The sequence below is a fragment of the Neomonachus schauinslandi genome, chromosome 9 (assembly GCF_002201575.2).
Source record: "Neomonachus schauinslandi chromosome 9, ASM220157v2, whole genome shotgun sequence".
In the NCBI taxonomy this organism is placed as follows: domain Eukaryota; kingdom Metazoa; phylum Chordata; class Mammalia; order Carnivora; family Phocidae; genus Neomonachus; species Neomonachus schauinslandi.
Genome location: NC_058411.1, coordinates 98,197,377 through 98,220,301, shown reverse-complemented (window position 1 = coordinate 98,220,301; position 22,925 = coordinate 98,197,377). Strand labels below are relative to the sequence as shown.

Sequence of the window (22,925 nt, the reverse complement as noted above, 5' to 3'; positions counted from 1 at the left end):
CCTGAGCCGAAGGCAGTCGCTTAACCAACTGAGCCACCCAGGCGCCCCTCAAGTAGGTGGTATTGTACCCCATCATCCATTAGCCACTGCTTAGCGACATGACCTGCCCAAGGTCAGAGTCAAACTGGGCTTGGGTAAAGTAGGCACTCTGACTGGATTCCCTCAGCTGCTCTATTTGACATCCAGGTCCTTTATATTAATATATAAATGTCCCCTTGGGGGAGGAAGTGTCACAGTTTTACATCTTACAAATTTTCCAAAATTTCAAAATCATTGATTAAAAGAAACGATTTTGAGTATGTGTATTTTGCTGTGTTTGTTGTTCTCTCTCTCTCTTTTTAAATAATTGTTTTTCCTCTATGAGGGGAGGGAGTTTAACTCTTCTGTTTTGTTCACCGCTGTATCCCCCGGCATCCAGAACGTGCCTGGCATGTTGTGGACACCCACTTCAAACTAGTCGATTATTGAATAAATGGAAATATTTTTTATGTTATAATGATACTTCATCTATTGGGACATATTAAAATGTGCTGTATGAAACAGTTAAGACTCAGTATGAATGCTTTCTCTTCTGATAGGCCTTCCTGGATTCCCCATGCAGAAATAATACCTTCTTCCCCTACACCTGATCTGTGTGGATTTGTGATTTTCTGCTCCAAATAATGTCTTACAGATATAACTCAGCTCCCCATAGCTTCTAAGGAGTAGGACTGTTCAGTTCATCTTGTATCCCTCTATTTGTTAAATGAGTAAGTGAATACATAGTCTACCTAAGAGATATGAAAGTTTCCAGGAAAAGATAATATTTGAGCAAAGGAATGATGACTGCTCTTTTCACTCCTAGGTCATTTCTGTTTTGTGTTGTTTTGTGTTTTCCTTAGCCATACATGTCACCAGTCTTAATAATGATTTCTTTTTGGAACAGCTTGGTAATTAAGCTCATTACTCTTCCTGGAGAGGAACAAAACCTGAGCTAGTTGGTAATTGCTTTTGTCTTTATTTGTAATCTTTTAGAAAACAAGTATCTGAGCTTTTTGTTTGAACAGTCATTATGAATTCTTGATAACATCTGGTTACTTAATTTGAAAAATGTGTAGCTATGAAGATTAATGCTGGACCTTAACTGGATATAAATTCAGACATACATAGGATCCGTATTAATCTCAGTCAACCCTTTCAAGCAGATGCCATATTTTGGGGAAAAGGAAATTGAAATGTACCAAGGAGCGGTAAGTTATATGCCACATAAATTACTGTAGTGTTTGGGGCTTTTATGCTGCATGGGTAATTTTTCCTGAAGTTGGCAATACATTTGCATTTTCTTATTGTGAATTATTTATTGGGGAAGATAAGTAGGTGACATTGTTTGATTTTTAATGATGTGCTGCTCTTTAGAAGGCAGCTCAAAGAAGCGTAGGACTATCTAATATAGGAGTATTTTATACAAATTTAGTCAAATAGGATGCAGGACCTACAGCTTGGTGGGGGAAGGGGGAATTCCTCCTTCCACACAGGCCACAAAATTCTAAGGACTGAAAAATCAGTAACGGGTAAAAAATAAATAGGGCGATGAGAACCATTCCCTCCAAATCAGAACCTCAGTTAAGCTATGGCTTTGAATGGAACCTGAAAAATGAATCTTTTCATAACTTCTTTTGTTAATGTGACCCTGGTCCCTACTGAGATCCAGCTCCGTAGCCATTTTAGTTGTGTGTAAAAATAGAAACTGTAAATCTAATGAATATATTTCATTTACGTGGTTCAGCACTTCCCCCGGCCTCCCTTTCCCTGTATCTTTTCCCTTCTTTCCTCTGCAGCAGAAGTACGAGAGCGTTCATTAATCCTGACCCCTGGAAAACAAACAAAAGAGAGCCCACACAAATTCATCAGTTGAAGTGGAAGGCAATTTACCCAGAGCAAGAGCCCACCCCATTGTTGCCAGATGAATGGTGCTGGTAGCTGGAGCCCAAGGAGGCTGCCACGCGAAAGACCTTTGATAATGCTGCCTTTATGGGAGCCCAGCACAAGGGACACACTGTCAGCAGGGGCTGGGCCCTGCCCTGGCGCCCTGAACCGGGGCCCCGGGGCAGCAGGCTCGGAGCCGGCTCCGCATTCTCAGTGACGGCCAAGGCCAAGGCCAAGGCCAAGGCGGGATGGCTGGGAGTGCCACGCATTCGTGTCGTTTCTCTCCCGTTCTCTGAAAACCGTTGTTACTCGAGTCCCTTTTCGACCATTTATCTCTTAAAAAGTTCTCTTTAAAGAAATGCCCTAGAATTTTTAAAAATACATTTATTCTTAGCTGCTAATGCTAAGAGTGTTGTAAAATTGGTATTTACTGAACGCTAGGTACTCTGTTACACCACAACAATAATTAAACAGCCCTGGGTGCTGACTGTATGTTACTGTCCAGCCCCATTTCACAGATGAGGAGAGTAAGGCTCAGAGAAGTTAAGTACGCAACTCTGTTGAGTGTGGGACAGTATTATCCCTACTTGAGAGATGGGACCAGGGAAGGGTAAGACAGAGTCTACATGTCTTCTCACTGGATCTGCCATCTAACATCACTCTTTGATGTTAGATAGTCTTAAAGGTAAGGCAACTTCTCTTCAGCTTTCTAGCACATGAAGTATTTTTCTTTTCAGTAATTTTTGAGGTAGTGGTGTTAAACTTCAAGAAACTGAGGAAAGTGGGGCTGAAATCGTCCTGACACAATAAACTTATTGGCGAATTTGTATTCAGGCATAGCTAAGCTAGCCCATGAGACTAAAGCCCCAGGAGAGTATCTTGGTGTGGTAGGATTTTTTTTCCCTGCCCATTGAGATGAAACAAACTGGTCAAATCAGTTTATCCCTTTAAAGAACTACTCCTCCCGACCTCTTCTTAGGGAAAATGTTTAGGTTTTCTCCTCACTCATAGACACCAACTTACCTGGGCTTTCAGCATCTCCAACTTACCTCTTAGAAAAAAATTACGTAGGAATTTAGAATTCTAGTGAAAGTCAGATCCAGGTTTTTAGTAGGCCTCTCTTAAGACCTGTTGCCCAGATGTCTTCAGAAACATTTAGAAATGGAATTGTCATCTGCAGAGGCATGTTGGGAGGAAGGGTGTGGTGCCGGAGTATCTGAAGATGTCTTCATGTCTGAAGGCTGAATCACACTCTTGCTGATGGAGGAGTCCTTCCCAGTCCCATCCTCATTTTCTTAGGTGTAACTCCTGATGACCTAGGCAAGCTTATGAATTCCTGTGTTACACAAGCCTTAAGATTGGAACTGTACAGGGGCAAATCCATTGCTAAGACCAAGAAAAGAAATGTGATGTGTTGCTCTATCTGACCATGGTTTTGCTTTTGTTTTTTGCTTCTCTAGGCACAGTATGAAAACCCACCACATATCTATGCTCTTGCAGATAATATGTACAGAAACATGATCATTGACAGAGAGAACCAGTGTGTCATCATCAGGTATGGGAAAGAGCCTTATTAGGAATAGAGGGCGTGAGACCCTGCCAGGGTTAGCATTCATGGTCAAGGAACAGTGCTTTTTCTATAGCTGCTGGTGTCAGAAGCTGGTTGACGTACCCGAGAAACAAGCGGGCCATCTGCTTTGTCTTGAGTTATTTTATAACTCCAAATCATAAAAAATTTTGCTTCCATGGGGTTGTGGTTTATACTCCTGTAGCTGAGGGCATTAGGCTGGAGGGCGCATGGTGCTAGCCTGACTCTGTGATTGGGCCCGGAACTAGCATCATAAAACATCTCTCTTCCCACTTGACCATGGCTTCACTCTGAAATGGAGATCCTTTATCAGGAGTACAATAAGTGTGCTTCACTATTTTTGTCAGCTGGAGTCCTTTTCCCTAAGTCCCTCTTTTTCCTTTCCTTAGTAATTTAGTAGTTCAAGTTCAAACTTTTTTGGTATACTTTGTCATTTGCTTTTAATCTTCTGAGGGCATCCCTGGCAAACAGCGGCCTTGGGTGTCTTTGGCTACATCTCAGAATCCTTCTAACCTGAGCCAACTCTTGAGTCTTTGCTGGGTTTAAGTGCTTTCACGATTTTGTTTACTGTTACGAATTTTCAAACATGCAGAAAATATAAATATCCGCACTCGCATCACTTAGAACTTGGCGGTTATTAACATTCTGTCACATTTGCATTCATCTTTTTAGTTCTTCCATTTTTTAACTGAAGTACTTTCGAAAATTTTTAAGCTCTGGATATTTATAAACAAAGGCAAGATGAGAAAGAGTATTATAATACGCTCCTGTGGATCTGTCACTCAGCTTGTACAGATAGTACTTATACGGCCAATCCTCTGGTCCTTCTACCCTGCCCCTTCTTGGTTGGTTGGTTATTTATTTATTTATTGAAAGATTTTATTTATTCATTTGAGACACAGAGACACAGAGGGAGGAGAGCATGAGCAGGGGGCAAGACAGAGGGAGAGGGAGAAGCAGGCTCCCCGCCGAGCCAGGAGCCCGATGTGGGACTCGATCCCAGGACCCCGGGATCAGGACCTGAACCGAAGGCAGACGCTCAACCATCTGGGCCCCCCAGGCGCCCCCCCCCCCCCCGTTTGGTTATTTAAAGCAAATCCTAGGTCGAGCATCATTTCACTTGTCACTGAATTAGAATGTGCCTCTCAACGATCATTCTTATCATACCTGAAAAATGAATAATTCTTTTAACGTTATCTAATGTTACCAGTGTTCCAATTCCATGTCTTGTTTATAGTTGGTTTGTTTTTACTCAGGTTCCAAACAAGGCTCACCCATGGCACTTGGTTGTATGTATCGCAAGTCTCCGAATCATTAACAATTTCATCTTTTTGTTTTCTGGCACTTGTTTGTTAAAGAAAAAGTTGTCTGTCCTGCAGAATTTTCCACAGTCTGGGATTAGCTGGTTGTGTACCGTCACATTGCACTGTCTCCTGTATTTCCTGTAAATTTGTCATTAGATCTAAAAGTTTGATCAGGTTCAGGTTTACTATTTTGGCAAAAACATTTCATCTGTGATGCTGTGCACTTAATGCCTGTTGGTCTCTCTTGGTGTGATGTTCAGATGACCAGTGGGTCCCTCCATTATAAATTCTCATCTCACATCATGGTTTAATTAGTGGTTGAAAAATAGTTATTTTCTAATTCCGATATTCTATGTTTATTACTTGGAATTCTTTTATTTGGTTACCCTAAAGTACAATTTATGTGGGAAAATGAGATACAAGGCTTGATTTGTTGTCTGTATTTACCAGTTTTTGAAACAATGAGTTGATGCCCTAGCAACCTCCCAAAATTAACTGTTGTTTTCAGTATCTTTCCAAACTAATGGATTTTAAATATCTTACCTGTTTACACTTACATGGTGATTTTCTTTGGGGCTCAAATGGTCCTGTCTTCGGCCATTGAGAGCTGTTTGTATTGGCTCCCATGTGCCTTTGATGTGACCTGAGTAGACTTTGATAGTTTCCTTATTTAAGATGCCAGGCTCTGGGGCGCCTGGGTGGCTCAGTCGTTAAGCATCTGCCTTCGGCTCAGGTCATGGTCCCAGGGTCCTGGGATCGAGCCCCGCATCGGGCTCCCTGCTCGGCGGGAAGCCTGCTTCTCCCTCTCCCACTCCCCCTGCTTGTGTTCCCTCTCTCACTGTCTCTTTCTCTGTCAAATAAATAAAAATAAAAATAAAAAAAAAGATGCCAGGTTCTCAGGGCGCCTGGCTGGCTCAGTCGGTGGAGCATGTGACTCTTGATCTGAGGGATTTGAGTTCAAGCCCCACGTTGGGTGTAGAGATTACTTAAAAAGAAAATCCTAAAAAAAAAAAAAAAAAAATAAAGCTCTCTTGTATATTTTTTGCTGAGCCCTCAAGTCAGCCATTTCACCAAAAAGTCCTGGTTCATTTTATTGGGAAATGGCATTTAGAGACCACCAATCTAGTCACTAAGAGTGCTAAAAGGCAAAAAAAAAAAAAGAACTTTTTAAAGAAAAACAGTGAAACATGAGTTCATACTGATAATTTCCAGTTCATTTTTAAGATTATAGGGGTTTTGCTTCTTTGATATTTGTATTTGTACCCCATTTTTCTTTTTTTTTATTAAAGATTTTATTTTTTATATATTTTTTAAGATTTTACTTATTTATTTTATTTTATTTTTTTTATTTTTTTTTTTTTTTAAAGATTTTATTTATTTATTTGAGAGAGAGAGAATGAGAGACAGAGAGCATGAGAGGGAGGAGGGTCAGAGGGAGAGCAGACTCCCTGCCGAACAGGGAGCCCGATGCGGGACTCGATCCCGGGACTCCAGGATCATGACCTGAGCCGAAGGCAGTCGCTTAACCAACTGAGCCACCCAGGCGCCCAAGATTTTACTTATTTATTTTAAAGAGAGAGAAAGAGAGGGATAGAGAATCTGAATTGGACTCCACCCTCAGCTTGGAGCCCAAGGCAGGGGTCAGTCCCTGATCCTTGAGATCAGGACCTGAGCTTAAACCAAGAGTTAGAGTTCCCTTCCCTCCCCTCCCTCCCCCTCCCCTCCCCTCCCTCCCCCTCCCCCTCCCCTCTCCTTTCCTCTCCTTTCCTTTCCTTCCTTCGTTTTTTATTCTACCATAGTTTCCCTACTCCCACCATTGTTTTTTCATGATGTTGAGTGAAGAGAGCAACCCAGTTTCCTTACAGACACACCTTCTAGATTTGTCTAATTGTTCCCTGATGGTCTCATTACACTAATTCCTTCAACTGGATTTCTGTAAATTGGAAGTTAGATTTACATACTTAATTAGATGCAGATTAAGTCCCTTTGGGAGGGATACATGGGTGCTGATGAGTTATTGCTTAGCAGGAAATGCTTCTGTGTGACCCCAAATGGAGATCGCTGACCAGTAGATAGGTAGGAGGTGTTTTCTTGCCCAGAATTAAAGGAGAGAATATAGGGTGAGTTTTCTGATACACTCCCTTGCCTTTTGTCCTTCCTTCCGGGACCCTAGTGAGATGAGGAAGAAGGGAATGGTCTTGTTGGCTGCTTCAGGGACCCAGCCCACATCTCTCCCATTCAAATCCCCCTCACCGTCACTGCAGGTGCACGGGCACTGAAGCCGGACACGTGCCTTTTCTAGAATCCCTTTTCAGCTGTTCAGGTGGCAAAGACTTGAAGACCCTGCTCCAAGATTTCGGTGGTGGTGGCTGGGCTATAATTCAGGAGATGGTAGAACAAAGAGCTGCTTTGGCTCCTGACACTAACTACCCAGACTTAGGCCAAACTTCACCAGTTAAGGCACAGTCCTGCGGAAGGCTGCTTGCACTTTAGATACCGGCTGCAAGTTTGGGAGTTCCCAGGCCACCCTCACTTCTGACCAGCTGGTTACAGGTTCAGGGGTTCCCACCACCTCAATAATTCACCAGACTGGCTCACAGAACTTAAAAAAGTGCTGTGCTTGCGGTTGCAGTTTGATTACAGCAAAAGGATACACATCAGAAGCAAACAAAAGAAGGTCTGGGAGGGGTCCAGGTGTGAAGCTTCTGGTCATCCTCCCCCTGGAGTCATGGATGGTGTTACCTCCTTCCAGTTATGATGTATGAGTCGGCAGTAGCCTTGCCAACCAGGGAAGTTTACCCAAACCTTTGTTGTCCAGAGTTTTAATCTGGGCTCAATCACATGCTGCCTTTAGTCTCCAGCCCCCCATGAAGTTTCGGGCTAATACCTGTAGTCTCTAGTTCCTCCAAGGGTCAGTACTTATGCGATGCTCTCCAAAGCCCTTATAAATCATTGTCCAGTTCCCCAAGCCCCCAGGCAAACAGAGGCGCTCAAGTCAGGCAGGATATTCCAAGGGCCCTAGAGATTCCCTTGTGAGGCAGAAGGTAAAAGCCTGACCTCTCTTTGTGTTAATTCCTCACTACCTAAGAGCTGTGGTTCATCTGCTTTCAGAAAGTAGTTTTGCTGTCTCTGAGATTCTGTGGTTCCATCTCCCCAGCCCTGGGATCCCGGGCAGCAAACCTAACATTTGTCTGGGCCTCAGTTTCTTCCTCTATGGGTGAACTTATTGACCAGATGACCTCTGAGGTCTCTCCCGGTTTTGGAACTCTTTCTTCCAGATAATGCTGGAGGGAAGGAAAGCAGGGTAAGGCTGTTTTCAGTAGAGAGGCCCAAGTTTGCGGCCACTTGGGAGATGCTGGGAGAGCTGGGGGCTGAGTGCAGTGCTGCTTGCCTGAATGCATTTGGGAACAGAAAACAAACCCATTTTCCTGGGGGCTGGTAGAGAAGCCTGCTCCTTGCATTAAGGGCTTCTGTCACGGCTGGTAAGACGGGGAGTTTTTAGAATCATTTCATTAGGAAGAAAAAAAATTCATGATGACCTCATCTCTCCTGTGTTCTTTTGGACCTTCACCTCCCAATTTCCCAGGTGTGACTTTGTCTACATGATGAAATGTACACTCTTTACAGGGGACAATGGCAGCACATAGGGGCAGTATTATTGTTTTCCTCCCAGACTTACTCATGTTTTCCTAAGAGGTGGATATGGTGACAGGATGGATTGGCGGTTGACTATTCCGGGACTAAGAAATCAGTGTAGCAAATTGAATTTAAAAAGAAAGAACTCAAGAAAGAAGACAGGCTGCTTTCTCAAGTACAGGCCTCCATCCAAGCTTTGGTCCTGAGTTTTGCAAACGTTTATAGACTTGATTTGTCAAAATAGCTGGAGTTGAGCAGTCTCAGGGAGACTGACTCTGGCCAACTATTCTCACGAATGAGCGTGAATTAGACTTCAGTTCATGATTTTATAAGGAGAATTCTGCCCTGGACAGCTCAGTTAATTATTTCCCTGGAACAGAGTCCACGAGGGGAGCCAGATTCCCGTTATAGGGTGGAATTCAGGGCAGAGGGATGATCATATTGGCTCATGCCATCAGATCATGGCCCCTACCTCTATCTGGAGACAGCAAAGTAGGGTGTTGCTCTACTCTTCAGGGGTCTGTTTGCCTGGGGAAAACCCATCATTTCTGCTGTTCATTTTACTGGCCTGACTCCCATGAGGGTCAGCTCCCTTTTACTAACCTACACTCTCCTGCCAGCCCCTGCCATCCGTCAGGTCAAGTCCTAGTCAGGAATAAACACCCAGGATTTGCCTTAGGTGTTCCGCGAGTCTTCCCCAACAGCCCACTGGCAGATAGGCCAGGAGAGTGGCTGCTCTCGATGCTACTTTGCTCCACCATCCCTTGCATTCTCTAATTTAACTTTCCAGGGATAAAGATTTCCAATTCCCGAATTGCCCTATTAGTTCAGCAGCTATGAAGATATCTAGGCTCCACATCCAGAGATTCTGTTTCAACTGATTTGTGGTGGTGGGCCCAGAGCATCAATATCTTTATTCAAGCTCCCCAATTTTTCTAGTTGAGAACCAAGATTAAGGCAACTGGAATCCTAGTTCCTAGTCACCTCTTGTGTTGAAGCACCGCTAACGCGGGCAAGGTAAACCCCCCTGAGTACCGGCCCTCTGCTGGGCGCTCTCTGCACGTGTTGCCTCATCCTCCTCACAGCTGCTCTGGGTCTCGGCATTATTGTTTCTCAGGGTTCCATCCAGAAAAGAAGGCTTAAGAGAACTCAAAAGATCCTCCAACTAGTATGTGGCAGAATCTCTGTTTGAACTTCGCCCTGTCTGACTTTAAACCCCATGCACTTTCTCTACACTCTACTGTCATGACACCTCTCTGTGTCTCAGATGTCCCACATTTCCATGGAGGTGATAAGGCTACCATATACTGTGAGGAAAGGTTAGTTATCTAGGACTTGAGCTCCTATGGTAAAGGTCTTCTCCCACCCAAACCACAGATGCTTGTTTTAACCTAATCCTTTATAGGTTGTTGGCCATGATGCCTTCTGCAACCCAGGAGGCTGATGATTGTGCTTTGTCATCAGTGGAAGACAGACAGATGGACTTACTGAAGGAACATGACCTTATGAATGTGTGAATCTCAATTTCTTCCATATGTGAAGACGCATGTATACACTAGATGGCCATACCTGGGCCATTTCTTTATCTTGATTTACTTGTTAGCCCTGGACACGTGTGAGGGAATTATGGGTGTGTATTGATTCGTGCATTTGGTGTATTTCATCAATGGAGGAAGCCAGCGGGTCACTTTTCCAGATAACCCTGCTTTTCACCCCATACTATGTTCCTTGCAAGCCATGTAGTTTAAAATATGTGCATTTATCAAAGATAACCCTCGTGCTCTAAAAAATTACGCATATTTGGCACATAAAAATAACAGTATATTATGAAGTTGACCTATACGAAATAATAGAATTCTAATAATTATTAAGTAAACATTTAATAAAGATTCATTTTCTTTATCTTTTCAGAATTTAGGAAATCTCTTGATGATGTACACGATTAATACCTGTTTAAGAAGCTATCTTGAAAAGTTTCAATGGACATGTTCTTTTGATAAATTTATAAGGAGGCATATTTAAATTATTTGAGTTCTTCTCAACTAAAAGTTGGGGTCATTCTTTATCAAATGGGCGTTAACAGTATCATGTTACGTGAAGACATGAGAGAGAACTCCAGTTACGAGAAATGAGAGAGCCTGTATCTCAAGTGTAGGCCTTTCTCCTAACCTGCAGGGTCAAAAACTATGGCCCATTGCATGTTTTTGTAAATAGAGTTTCACTGGAACAAAGCTACATCCATTTGTGTCCATATTATCTTTGCTTCTGTGCTAAAACGACACAGCTGAGTAATGACAGAGACCATAACCGGGCCTTTATGGGAAAAGTTTACCAACTCCTGCCTGAAGCACAAGTTATCGTTGTAATAATCCCATTTATGTGACATACAGCATCTCATATTTCACAAATTTATAATGGTTCTTTTTATTTTTACCCCAGAACTTACTCCTTCACCAACCCTCTCCCAAACATGGTTGCTAGATGAATGCTCTTAAACTGTCGTGTCATTTAAACTGTGTTCACTTCTGCCAAAATACCTCAGTGGCTCTCCATTGCCTAGTTCGGTCCAAAGTCCCTAACTTGAGTAGAGACCAAAGTCCCTACCTTGGGACACCTCCCACTCTGTTTTCTCCTACTCTAACCAAATTACTCTATGTTTTTTCCCTCCAATGGGTCAAGTTCACTTCTGCATCCAAGTCCTCGCCTGGGTAGTCCCCCCCCGCCCTTCTCATCAGTCTCAAGCCAGTGATCCCTCCATTTCCTGAATTTCAGTAGCACTTCATATAGCCCTCATTTTCACCTACTTCGTATTATGATTATTTAATTTGCATGTGCTTATTTTAAGTCGTTTTTCGATCCTTGATGACTAGAAACTGGTGTTAGGCTTCTTGGGTTCTCTAGTACACAATAAATGTTTATTTCATGACACTTTTGAAACGGGAACACTTGAAATAAGCTATAAGTGCTATTCGCGTTTATGTAAGGGGGAGATCACTTTGGCCTAAAACAGTCAGCAAAGGTGTCACGGAGATGTTGGGACTTGATTTGAGCCCTCCCCACTGGACGTGTAGGAGGAGGAAAACACGAATGGCTTGAGAGCCTCTGGAACTCACACTGTGTGACAGGGAGAAAGTGAGGAGGCTATCCGTGTGGTTGTTAAAGGTTTCTATTGACAGATCGTCCTTGTACATTACTCGTGGGCCAGTTCTACTTCTGTTTCTCTATTATAGCCATGTAGTATTTGTGTGGCAGTGCCGGGTGGGTTGATTTGGGGAGCTAAGTGTGATTGAACGATGGGCTGGGTGATCTGGGGTAAGCCTGTGGGCCTCGTTGGTGTCTTGCAGGTCTCTGAGCAGGGACATGGTGCACAGAAGGCTGGCTGACAGAAGTTAAGTCTGTGGGTAGAAAAGAGATGGGATCTTGAGAGCATACAGATAGCTGGTGAGGTAATGAGGCCCTGACCTGAGCTGGGAAGGCAAAGAGGAAACTGATGTGTTCAGTGAGCCTGTGAAGCACTAAGAGGACAGGACGGGCACGGGGACTCTGGACAGTGCCAACAGATAAACACAACCACTCGAGCAATAATTTTTTTATGACCCTCTGACTCAACAAAGTCAATAAAAGTATATTTTATCACTGTTAAAAAAAACAAAAAACCACAACCACTCGAGCTCCGTCAGTGTCATTGACAATGATGAGCTCCTGAAGGCACAAGTAGACACCTGTGGGTCCAGTACCTGGCAACCCATATCCGCTTAGCTCATTCGTCTTCCATGCTACAAAATGCAGAATTTGGATTTGTGTTATAGAACTACATATGTGATGCCTTTGGATCTCCCAGAGACATTGTGGCCCATCTATTTAATAAAATAATCATGTGGGGGCACCTGGGTGGCTCAGTCGGTTAAGTGTCTGCCTTGGGCTCAGGTCCTGAGATCGAGTCTGGTGTCGGGCTCCTTGCTCAGCGGAGAGTCTGCTTCTCCCTCTCCCTGCTCATGTTCACATGCTCTCTCTCTCTCCCTCCCTCTCAAATAAATAAAGTCTTTAAGAAAACAAATAAATAAAATAATCATGTGGTAAAAGGTAAATCGTGTGGTAAAAGGGGAAGGAGAACCAGCAAGTTTTTCGTGTGTTCTTTACCGTCTCTGTATGACCAGACGAGCTCAGCAGTGTGGCCGGAGCCCTTTCTGGGGCCCTTGCCAGATGACCTCTGTGGGGAAATATGGGGCTGTGGAGAACATGTATGTGGCCGTTTTATTGCTACTATCAAAATGAATTCCTATCACTTTGGGCCCACATCAGCTCTTGCCATCCTGGCTTGTTTTAAAACTGTGTTGTGAATTTGAAAGCATCGCGCTGGGTGCAGTTCCTAATTTTATTTTTTGCTTGAAATATTCTGCTGCAGTTGTTTTCCAGAGACTAGGGCATTCTGTCCTTAATGTGTCCAACACCAGTTTGTAAAGTTTTGGCAGGTTGCATCCTGAATCCGTGCCAGATAAATACTGTTTTAGAAATAAATAAAGGCATGAGAGATATTTTGAAGATATATCACTAGCATTTGGTGACCGATTGAATATGAAAATCTTCATACAGGAAAAGGAGATAGCGTCACTGTTGGGTCTAAGATTTCTGAATTATCTGCTTCAAAAGACACTTTGGATTTGGGATCCCTAAGATTTGGAGTAGTAAAGGTTAAAGATGAAAAGATTAAAAAAAAAATCAGAACCTCTAATATTTGGCTTGTGTCCTGTCTCTGCGCTCTGTGTCTGCACCATCAAGTGTCTCATGGATTCTCAAGCTACCTTCCTGCCTTTGATGTATTTCAGGAATCTTTTATTATTAGCATTGGAATGCTTCTGTTTCTCTTGGTCCACCTAGCTTCTTGTTTATCCCAGCAACATTGGCCTTTGAGGCTCCCTGTCCCTTTGGCCTGGTTTTGGGAGGCCCTGTCAGCTCACACCCCGGACTGGGGTCTGCCTGAGAACACTCTGGCTGTGGGCTTGAAGAGCACGACCTCAAATCTCCCCTTTCCCCCAAGCTCGATGCAACTCTTACCTTCCAGCCTGTGTGATTGTAGAAATTCCTTTATCACCAAAGAATGTTATTCAGGAAGGCTGACTCACTAGCTTATTAATATATTATCCAAAATCATAATAGTAGCCCCTTTTTGGGTCCCTGCTTTAAGTCTCAACATCTTTCACTTATATCAGTTACAACTTGGCAGACGAGGTGTTAACTACCCCCGTTTTTTTGCACATCAAGAAATTGAGTCTCAGAGGTAAAGGAACCATGTTAAACATCTCACATTTGCAATGTGGCAAAGCCACGCTCCGAGCCAGGACTGCCTGGCTCCATTATTACACTCTTTCCACTTCTCCCTGATGCGCTGAGCCAGCAGGTGTCAGGTTATCTGGGTGATAATCTGTTAGCAGCCACAGTCACGTGGTGTAGTGGAAAGAAAGACCTCGAGGGCTGAGTCACAGGGTGGACTCAGTTCTGTTCTGTATAAAGTGTGTGACCTCTGCAAGCTTCAGTCGCTTTATCTAAAAAAGAGAATTAATGCCTTAAAGGAATATAGGGAAAGCCGAATAAAGAAATACACATAAATATGGGTTTTCTTCAAAGATTTCATTTATTTGAGAGAGAGAGAGAGAGAGAGAGCATGAGTGGAGGGGGAGGGAGAAGCAGACTCCCCGCTTATCAGGGATCCTGCCATGGGGCTCCATCCCAGGACCCCGGGATCATGGCCTGAGCCAGAAGCAGACACTTAACCGAGTGAGCCACACAGGCGCCCCCAAAATGTTTTTAAACTGTTAAGGAGTGCTGCAAAGTATCCGCTAATAAAACTGAAAAGAATTTCAAAGCTAATAAGTAGTTGAGCTGGGGCTCAAACTTGGTCTTCAGACTAAACATTCGGCTCTCCCTATTGCGTCAGCCTGGGCCAAGAAGAGTGCTGCCATGAGGCCATTTTCTTGGCAGACTGTAGGTGAACACTGTGTCTGCTTGACAATACTAATTGGGAAGAAATAAGAGCTCTCTGTCTTGTTCACACTTTTCTCATTTTGTTAAAGAATGAGTTTTTTGGGGGCGCCTGGGTGGCTCAGTCATTAAGCGTCTGCCTTCAGCTCAAGTCATGATCCCAGGGTCCTGGAATCAAGCCCCGCATCGGGCTCCCTGCTCAGCAGGGAGCCTGCTTCTCCCTCTCCCACTCCCCCTGCTTGTGTTCCCTCTCTCGCTGTGTCTCTTTCTGTCAAATAAATAAAATCTTTAAAAAAAAGAATGAGTTTTTATCATTTACTCAGTACCTTTGGCAGGTCTGTGTGATTTTGTATTTTACACACTTAGCTATTGCATGTACTTGAGGATTTATTTTTCAGTGTCAGGACAGGGTCTGACAGATCACCCCTTTCTCTGCCGCCCTGCAGTCCCCCAGGTGAGCAACAGAGATTCTTCCCCTCAGACCTGCCTCTTCCCAGATCCAGGAAGGCTGCCAGGAAGGGAATGTGTGAACTGAATCTTTGGAGAAGGCTGCCCCGAACCTTCTCTGATGTGTTTCTCCTTCTTGATCACATGTTGTCATGTGATCACAGGGATGCAGGCTATTATTTGTTCCTTCCCACTGTGTGTGAGATAATAAATGTTTTGGGCAGAAGCCTTAATTAAAGAGATGTCTATCAGTAAAGACTCGGGTGTAGTGAAAGGTTTGATTATGCTATGAACCGTGCTATTCATGGAGTGACTTTGCAAAACACTGTTGATTTTAATCGACCAGCTAACCCATATGAGGATTTTATTTTATTATTATTATTTTTTAAGATTTTATTTATTTATTTGACAGAGAGAGACACAGCGAGAGAGGGAACACAAGCAGGGGGAGTGGGAGAGGGAGAAGCAGGCTTTCCACTGAGCAGGGAGCCCGATGCGGGGCTCGATCCCAGGACCCTGGGATCATGACCTGAGCCAAAGGCAGACGCTTAACGACTGAGCCACCCAGGCGCCCCAGGATTTTAAATATATGCCCTGATCCAAAGCAGTAGAGCGAGGCTCCTTTCCTAGCAATGCCTCTCACTAGCTGTGTGTCCCTGAGCAAGTTGTGTAGCATTTCTCATCAAAGAAAGGGGATCAGAGCACCTACCCCACAGGGCTATCATTCAGGTCAAGTGATTGATGGATGTGAAGCCCGTACAACGGTCCCTGACGTGCCTAAACTGCTCACTCACTGGCCAGTGCTACAATGATTACATCCACTAGTTTACTCCTTTCAAATCTCCTTTGGAATTGATGTTGTTTCTCATCTTCTGGACTATTTCTCAGACACACAATGTTCATCTTTTGAACTCTAGAATTAGGAAAGAAATTTTTTTAACTATCTCTGTATTTTTTATCCTTGGGTTATACATTTTGAACTAAGAGTCAAGTTCAATACTAATATGTCCCTATATCCAAAAGTAGGGTTTGAGAGAATCGGTCCCAGCAGGAAGATTTCAGAACTTCATTGTCTTCTCGGTTTCCCCATCATGTTGACACAGTCGGCCTCCAGCTCCCTCGGCTCCCGGGACCCTGCATTCATCCTCCTCCTTTCCCTCATGCCTCTCCAGCCTTCCCAGCTTGTTCTCCATGGGGAGTTTCTTCCCCAGCGCTCCCGAAATGTCAGTGGTCCCCATTTCGTTTGACACGCTTTGAGCTGCCAGCAACAGAAAATCTGATTCAAACTGTCTGAGAAATTAAGGCAATTTATTATCCCATATAACAAAACATGCAGAGGTTGTGGAGACCTCAGGGCTGGTGGCTCAGTGGTCCATTGATGTCATCAAGGACCCAGGTTCTTTCCAGCTCTCTGCTTCACAGTCCAGACATGCTAAGATTTGTTCTGGTTCCCCTCGGTGGTTGCAGGTGGCTACCAGGGGCAATCAGAGTAACGTCCTTCCTTACATCCTAGAGGGGAGAGGAGCCTCTCCCATGAGTCCTTCCCTTGAGTCTAATTGGGCAACCTTGTTAATATGGACTCTTGAATTGCTGGGGGTGGTAGGTCAGGTGCATATGGGCTCAGCTGAGTATGGGACCAGCTTCTATATCTGGTGTACCAGGCAAGATACCCGAACCAAGTCAGAAAATTGTCAGGGAAAGGGAGGTGGGGAAAAGAGCTCGAGTGGGAACCATTAGTGGCCACTACAGTCCCCAATGTCCCAGTGCAGTCTGTGCTCAGGCATGCTTCTCTTTGGTAGTCCCACTGACTCTCACACATCCTGGTATTCTCATCCAGAACCTTTCCCTATGCTTCAGACTCACATTTTCAACTATCTGCCCCCATCCCTATTAGCCACTGATCAAGACAACTTAAAAGGGGGGAAAAAATATATATATATTCACATGTACACAGGTGAACAAATATTCCACCTACTTCTTCCTCCCCATCCTCAGATTTGCAACGTTTCCTATAAACTCTCTTTCAAACAATTATTTTGAAATAATTCCAGTTGTACAGAAAAATGGGCAGAATGAACCTAGCAACTGTTGTGTCTTCTTCACCTAGTTTCCCCAACTGGTAACATTTGACCACATTTACGCTCTCTCCCACCTCTTCCTCCAACCATACGCACACAGACACACACAATTATTGATATTACCAACTATATTAGTATTTTTCTGAACCTTTTAAGATCAAGCTGCAGAACTGATAACGCATCACCCCTAAACTCTCCAGTGTGTATTTCCTAAAAACAAGATGTTTTCCTACATAACCAGTTATAATACTCCAAATAATAGTACAGTGCCACCTAACCCACAGACCCCATTTACATTTTACCAGTTCTCCCCTAAATGTCTCTTTCCATTCTTTTTTTTTTTTTTAAGATTTTATTTATTTATTTGACAGAAAGAGACACAGCGAGAGAGGGAACACAAGCAGGGGGAGTAGGAGAGGGAGAAGCAGGATTCCCGCCGAGCAGGGAGCCCGACACGGGGCTCGATCCCAGAACCCTGGGATCACGACCTGAGCCAAAGGCAGACGCTTAACGACTGAGCCACCCAGGCGCCCCTCTTTCCATTCTGTCCCGGGATTCTTTCCAGGAATACATGTCTCTTCAGACTCTGTCATTTTGGAACAGTTCCTCAGATTGCAGGGGACACATTGCAGGGTTTACCCAATATGTGTATTTCTTGCTTTTTACAGTTTTAAAGAGTTCAGGCATTAAATTCAGTAGGCTGACCTCAGCTTGGGTCTGCCTCGTGATTCCTTCTGACCAGACTCAGGTCATTCCTGCTGAGCAGGACTTCCTTAGAAACATCACTGTGCTCTTGAGCAACTGGTTGGGCCTGGACATGTCTGCTATGTTTCTTCTGATTAAGTTCACCATATTTTCTTTTAGGACATGTTAGCGTTTTGTGGGCCTGTTTTGAGATTATGACAGCATCCTGCTCCTCATTAAACCTCCACCCACCGTAGAATCCATTGATGACTCCGGCCCAAATCAGTCACTTAAATGACAGGTGCCAAAGGGTGATGCTCTGTTTCCATCATTTCTTCTTTGTTCATTAGTTGGCACTCTATGATAAGGAAGAGTTTTCCCTTCTCCCTTGTTATTGATTTATCTTGTTTTATGGCAGTATGTATGGACTATATTCAGTGATCGTAATCCATTACTACCATGATCTCGATCAGCGGGAGCCCTTTCAAACTGGCTCTTGTGGGCTTGATATGTCCACATCAGACATTGTACTTTTGTACTTTTTGACACAGCTACGTGTTCTAGGCTTAGCTTGTATTTTCCCTGGCCCAGCTTTTGAATTGGCTATTTCTCCAAGAAGCCTTGGTCCCTTCTATTTATTTATAATATATATACACACGCACACACACACACACACTGCCCACTATACATACCACACACACACACAAAGTTATAGTGTGTGTGTGTGTGTGTGTGTGTGTGTGTACTGATACCTTTCATTCAACAGTTAAAATGGATGCCTTTAATACCACCGATCCAGCACTTCAGGATTCTTTCTTCTTTTCAAATTTGCTAATACTTTTCTGACAACGAGAGTCTTGTTTCACATTATTTTCAATGTGTTTATCTATTGCTCAATCTAATTTATGTGCTCAGTCGAATCAGTCCTCCAATCACCAGCTGTCTCTTCCGTTCATTACCTCCCTGCTCCCCTCAACCTCCCCATGGCTCTGCCCACTGGCCCCTACTTCTGGGTGGCCCCTCAAATGCCCTTCACTGCTCTGCATCCTTAGTCTCTGGGCTCCTACAACCACATGATATAACCCCCAACCCTGCCCTGGGGGTTATATAAACTCTTATCTTAGTGATACAGTATCCACCGGCTCCCGAGGCCCCAAACCAGGATGTCATTCTTCATTCCTTCTTATCCATCTTCTGTCAAAACCCAGTGTTACTTCCTAATAGGACAGGAGTTTACCCTCTTACATCTTTTTTTTTTCTTTTAAGATTTTATTTATTTATTTGAGAGAGAGAGAATGAGAGACAGAGAGCAGGAGAGGGGGAGGGTCAGAGGGAGAAGCAGACTCCCTGCTGAGCAGGGAGCCCAATGCGGGACTCGATCCGGGACTCCAGGATCATAACCTGAGCCGAAGGCAGTAGCTTAACCAACTGAGCCACCCAGGCGCCCTACCCTCTTACATCTTTTGCCACCAGCACTGCCGTCATGGAGGCCTTCATCCCCCTCCCCTGGATCCTGCACACCCTTCTAACCTGGCCATCTCCTTTCAGCTTGGCCTCCGTGCTCCACATCTGTTTCCCATTGATGATCGCAGTGCTTCCCAGCCATGCAGGGTGTACATGGTATTGAAGTACGCACAGAGGACGAGCCCATGTTTAGTTTTATTTCAGTGTTCCTGCTTCTATCAGAGAGTAAGTCTGTTTTGTGCTGGTATGTCTTCAAACCTCTTGCTGATCTCTTTGTTAAAGAGAGTAGGCTTCAGGCTCAAGGCCTTTGGCAGGCCAGCTAGAATTCAACTACTTCCAAAACGGTTCATGTGAGCTATTGAGGACATTAAAATTATTTCTATAAAATACATGTACGTTTAAACAGTAATGATCCAAAAAGATCACCCACCACTTCACTTTAAGTTAAAAGAACATCCCCTGAGGGGCGTCTGGCTGGCTCAGTTGGCGGAGCATATGACTCTTGATCTCGGCGTTGTGAGTTCGAGCCTCACATTGGGTGTAGACATTACTTAAAAATGAAATCTTTAAAAAACAGAAAGAAAAAGAATATCCTCTGAGCTGCCCCTCCTTTTCTCCAGTCCATCCTGCCTGCTTTCCCATCCCAGTTCATAGGGAAATAACCATTGTCCTGAATTTTAAATATCTCCTTCCCTTTTCTTTATGGTGTTACTACTTACTTACATTTGCTTCTCTAACCAACCTCTTGACTGTCTTTTTGCACTGTTGAATTTGATGTAAATGGAATCCTACTATATGTGTTCCATGTATTCTTCTGCAGCTTGCTTTTTTTTTTTTTCACACAACATTAAATTTCCTGAAATTTACTGGGAGAGTGTAGCTATAATTCTTTTTTTTTACCCCCTCCTAGAATTCCACTTTTGAATATGTCACAGTTTATTTATCTATTCTGTGTTGGTAGAAATTTGGATTATTTTCACAAATAACTATTTTATTTTTGTGGTATTTATTTTTAGGGTTGCCAATTTGGGGTAAGCCATCGTGGTTTTCTATTTACAGCAGTCATATATATGTTCCTTTTTAAAATAAATTTAAGTAAATTGAGTCAATTTAGAGAAAAATACTAAGTCAGTAATAGATCAGTTGGTCTTTAGAAGAGAGGTAAAGGCAAAATTCATGAATATGACGCAGAAAGGACTGGAGTCTGGTCTGTATAAAATAAGAATCACTGACTGCTGCTGAGCAGAGCCCGTGGTCCTTCCTCAAAACCGATACCCAAGGCACTGTCATGGACCTTTCATCCCCTCCCAGCCCCTCTCCTCCTCCCTCCAGCTCCCATTCAAGTCCTTTTCACCTGTGGTACTTCCTTTCAGTTGCACCCAGTGGGGTTTTTGTCTCCAGCTAGGACTCAGGCTTCACCCTTCACCCCTGGATCTGACTGCACATGGGCACACACACCCCACCTGGCTAATGTTACGTGTCTTATCGAGACTTAAAATAGTTGTGACTTCCTTTAAGGATCTTTTCTTAACATGCACTCCAATCAGGGATACATGCCCCCCAGGAGTCCCTAAAACTGTATCCCCATCTACACGGTTTTCTTACAGCCTGCGTGCACTCCCCTTCCCCAGCAGGCAGTGAGCTCCTTCAGGGCAGGAGCCACCTCTCCTTCCAGCCTCCAGCCCAGAGCTTGGCACGTGGTGGGGCTTAGACAATACATGTGGGGTAAACAAATGCACACACAGTTTTTGTTTGAAGTGTTTATCCTTTGTAAAGTGCAAAAAAATCTAAGGCTGGTAAAGCAACATTTCAGTGACATTAACTTGATCAGTTATAAGGGAACAATAGTTACTGTGGTAAGAACTGTTAGAGAGGGGCGCCTGGGTGGCTCAGTCAGGGCGTCCTACTCTTGGTTTCAGCTCAGGTCATGATCTCAGGGTCCTGGGATCGAGCCCCACATCGGGCTCCACGCTCAGCACAGAGTCTGCTTGAGTTTCTCTCCCCCGGCCCCTCTCCTAGCTATGCTCACATGCATGTGTGCTCACTCTCAATCTTGCTTTCTCAAATAAATAAATATATCTTAAAAAAAAAAGTTACAGATTATTTTGAGACTAGGAAGGGGGAAATGGGAGTAGATTGGTGAATCTTTGAGCAGTAGAAAAGATTGACTCTCCTTATTCTGTGGGAAATCTGCCTGAAAAATATGATGGAAATGTTTTTACATTTGCTAGAGGAAGTTGAAGTGAATTGAAAACACTATTGATTTTTAAGTGAGGAATAACTTTCAGACTTATAAAAGCAATTATGGTCCTTGGATCCAATTATTAATATACCATTGTAAATAGCTTCTTCCCCCAGAACATTCTTTCCATTTCTTTGAAAATTTTAGCATATGTTTCCATTTCTATAGCTAACGCACACAGAACATTATTTCTTACTTGAATTGATACTTCCTATGAAGTCTCTGTTGACTGTTTTAAATTTGCTTGGCTCATTCCCAGCCAGTTATATAAGAACTACGGAGTTAAAAAATCTTATTTCTAGGGGCGCCTGGGGGCTCAGTTGTTAAGCATCTGCCTTCGGCTCAGGTCATGATCCCAGGGTCCTGGGATCGAGCCCTGCATCGGGCTCCCTGCTCGGCGGGAAGCCTGCTTCTCCCTCTCCCACTTCCCCTGCTTGTGTTCCCTCTCTTGCTGTGTCTCTCTCTGTCAAATAAATAAATAAAATCTTTAAAAAAAAAAAAAATCTTATTTCTCGGGCCTGTCCTTGGAGACTGGGACTGGAAGCAGGTCAGAAAAGGAGCCCAAACATGAGCATTTTACTTTGAGGGTTCTGGTAGGCTGCTGGGTTTAGGGACCAATGCGGCATTTTTCTAATTTAAAGCACATACACTTCTAGCGTATTTTTTTGTCCACGTTAGCAGTCAAGTGAAGGCAATTGAATTAAGAAAGACTGCTTGTAACATAAGCAAAGCAAATTCCCTAACTGCTGTGAGATGCAAAGAAAATAATTTTAGGCATGCTGTATAATGTCTGATACCTTCACATTCTTTTAACTTGCGTTTTAGTCCAGAGGAAGAAATAATATTTTGCCATCCCAAAAGGACCAGTATAGTTATGGTTGTATATACTGTAAGCTTCAGATAATTGTGTAACATTCCATTATTGTACCATATTCTGAGCAAATTACCAGCCTCTGATCAATAAAACTTTTTTTTAAGTGTTTGTAAATGGAAACCAAGAAATGAAACTTCCAGTCAATGTTCAGCCAGAACTAATTATTTTAAAGCTTCTGAAAAATACCACAATTACTAGAATGTCGATGTTCTATTATTGGACCTGGCATACTTATTTTAATACATGAAATGAATTATGTTCCATTATTCTTCTGTTCTTTTGCATCCAACCAAAGAGATAAAATAGTTCATGTCTGATCACACTATTAACCGAAGACATAGTGGGAGAATCATGTTTCATATATAATTTTATCTGATTTATTTCACTCAATTGATTACTTCCTATGCTTTTTCCCCTAAGTTTACAATCTTCCTGTCAGTTGTAATTTCTGTATAATATTCCATCCTTCTGATATCCCATAAAATGTTCATTTTATTTCATAATTCCAATAGGATTTGTTGCTTCTCCTTTTCTCTCTCTCTCTCTATCTCTCTCTCTCTCTCTCACACACACACACACACAGCTTGCTCCAAGGAATTCTGAACATGAAAATATGTTTACTCGTCTTGATAAAGGAAGATGAAGAATAAAGAAATTGATCAGTGTTGATTATCACTGTGGTGTGTGGTTCCACTTTTTCTAGAAATGCTGTCTTTAAAAATCT

The 22,925-nt window shown here is 43.3% G+C and overlaps 1 protein-coding gene across 3 annotated transcripts in view; it reads left to right on the top strand.

Annotated features, from left to right (window-relative positions):
- MYO1E (myosin IE) overlaps nucleotides 1-22,925 on the top strand; it is a 190,320-nt gene that overhangs the window by 86,455 nt on the left and 80,940 nt on the right. For 2 of the 3 annotated variants that reach the window (XM_021693805.2, XM_044918015.1), the window contains exons 3-4: nucleotides 1,140-1,229; nucleotides 3,366-3,460. The exons of the other annotated variant lie outside the window; for it this stretch is intronic. In XM_021693805.2, coding sequence (XP_021549480.2) covers nucleotides 1,140-1,229; nucleotides 3,366-3,460 — 185 coding nt within the window. The remainder of the gene's footprint in view (nucleotides 1-1,139; nucleotides 1,230-3,365; nucleotides 3,461-22,925) is intronic. 3 annotated transcript variants of the gene reach the window in all.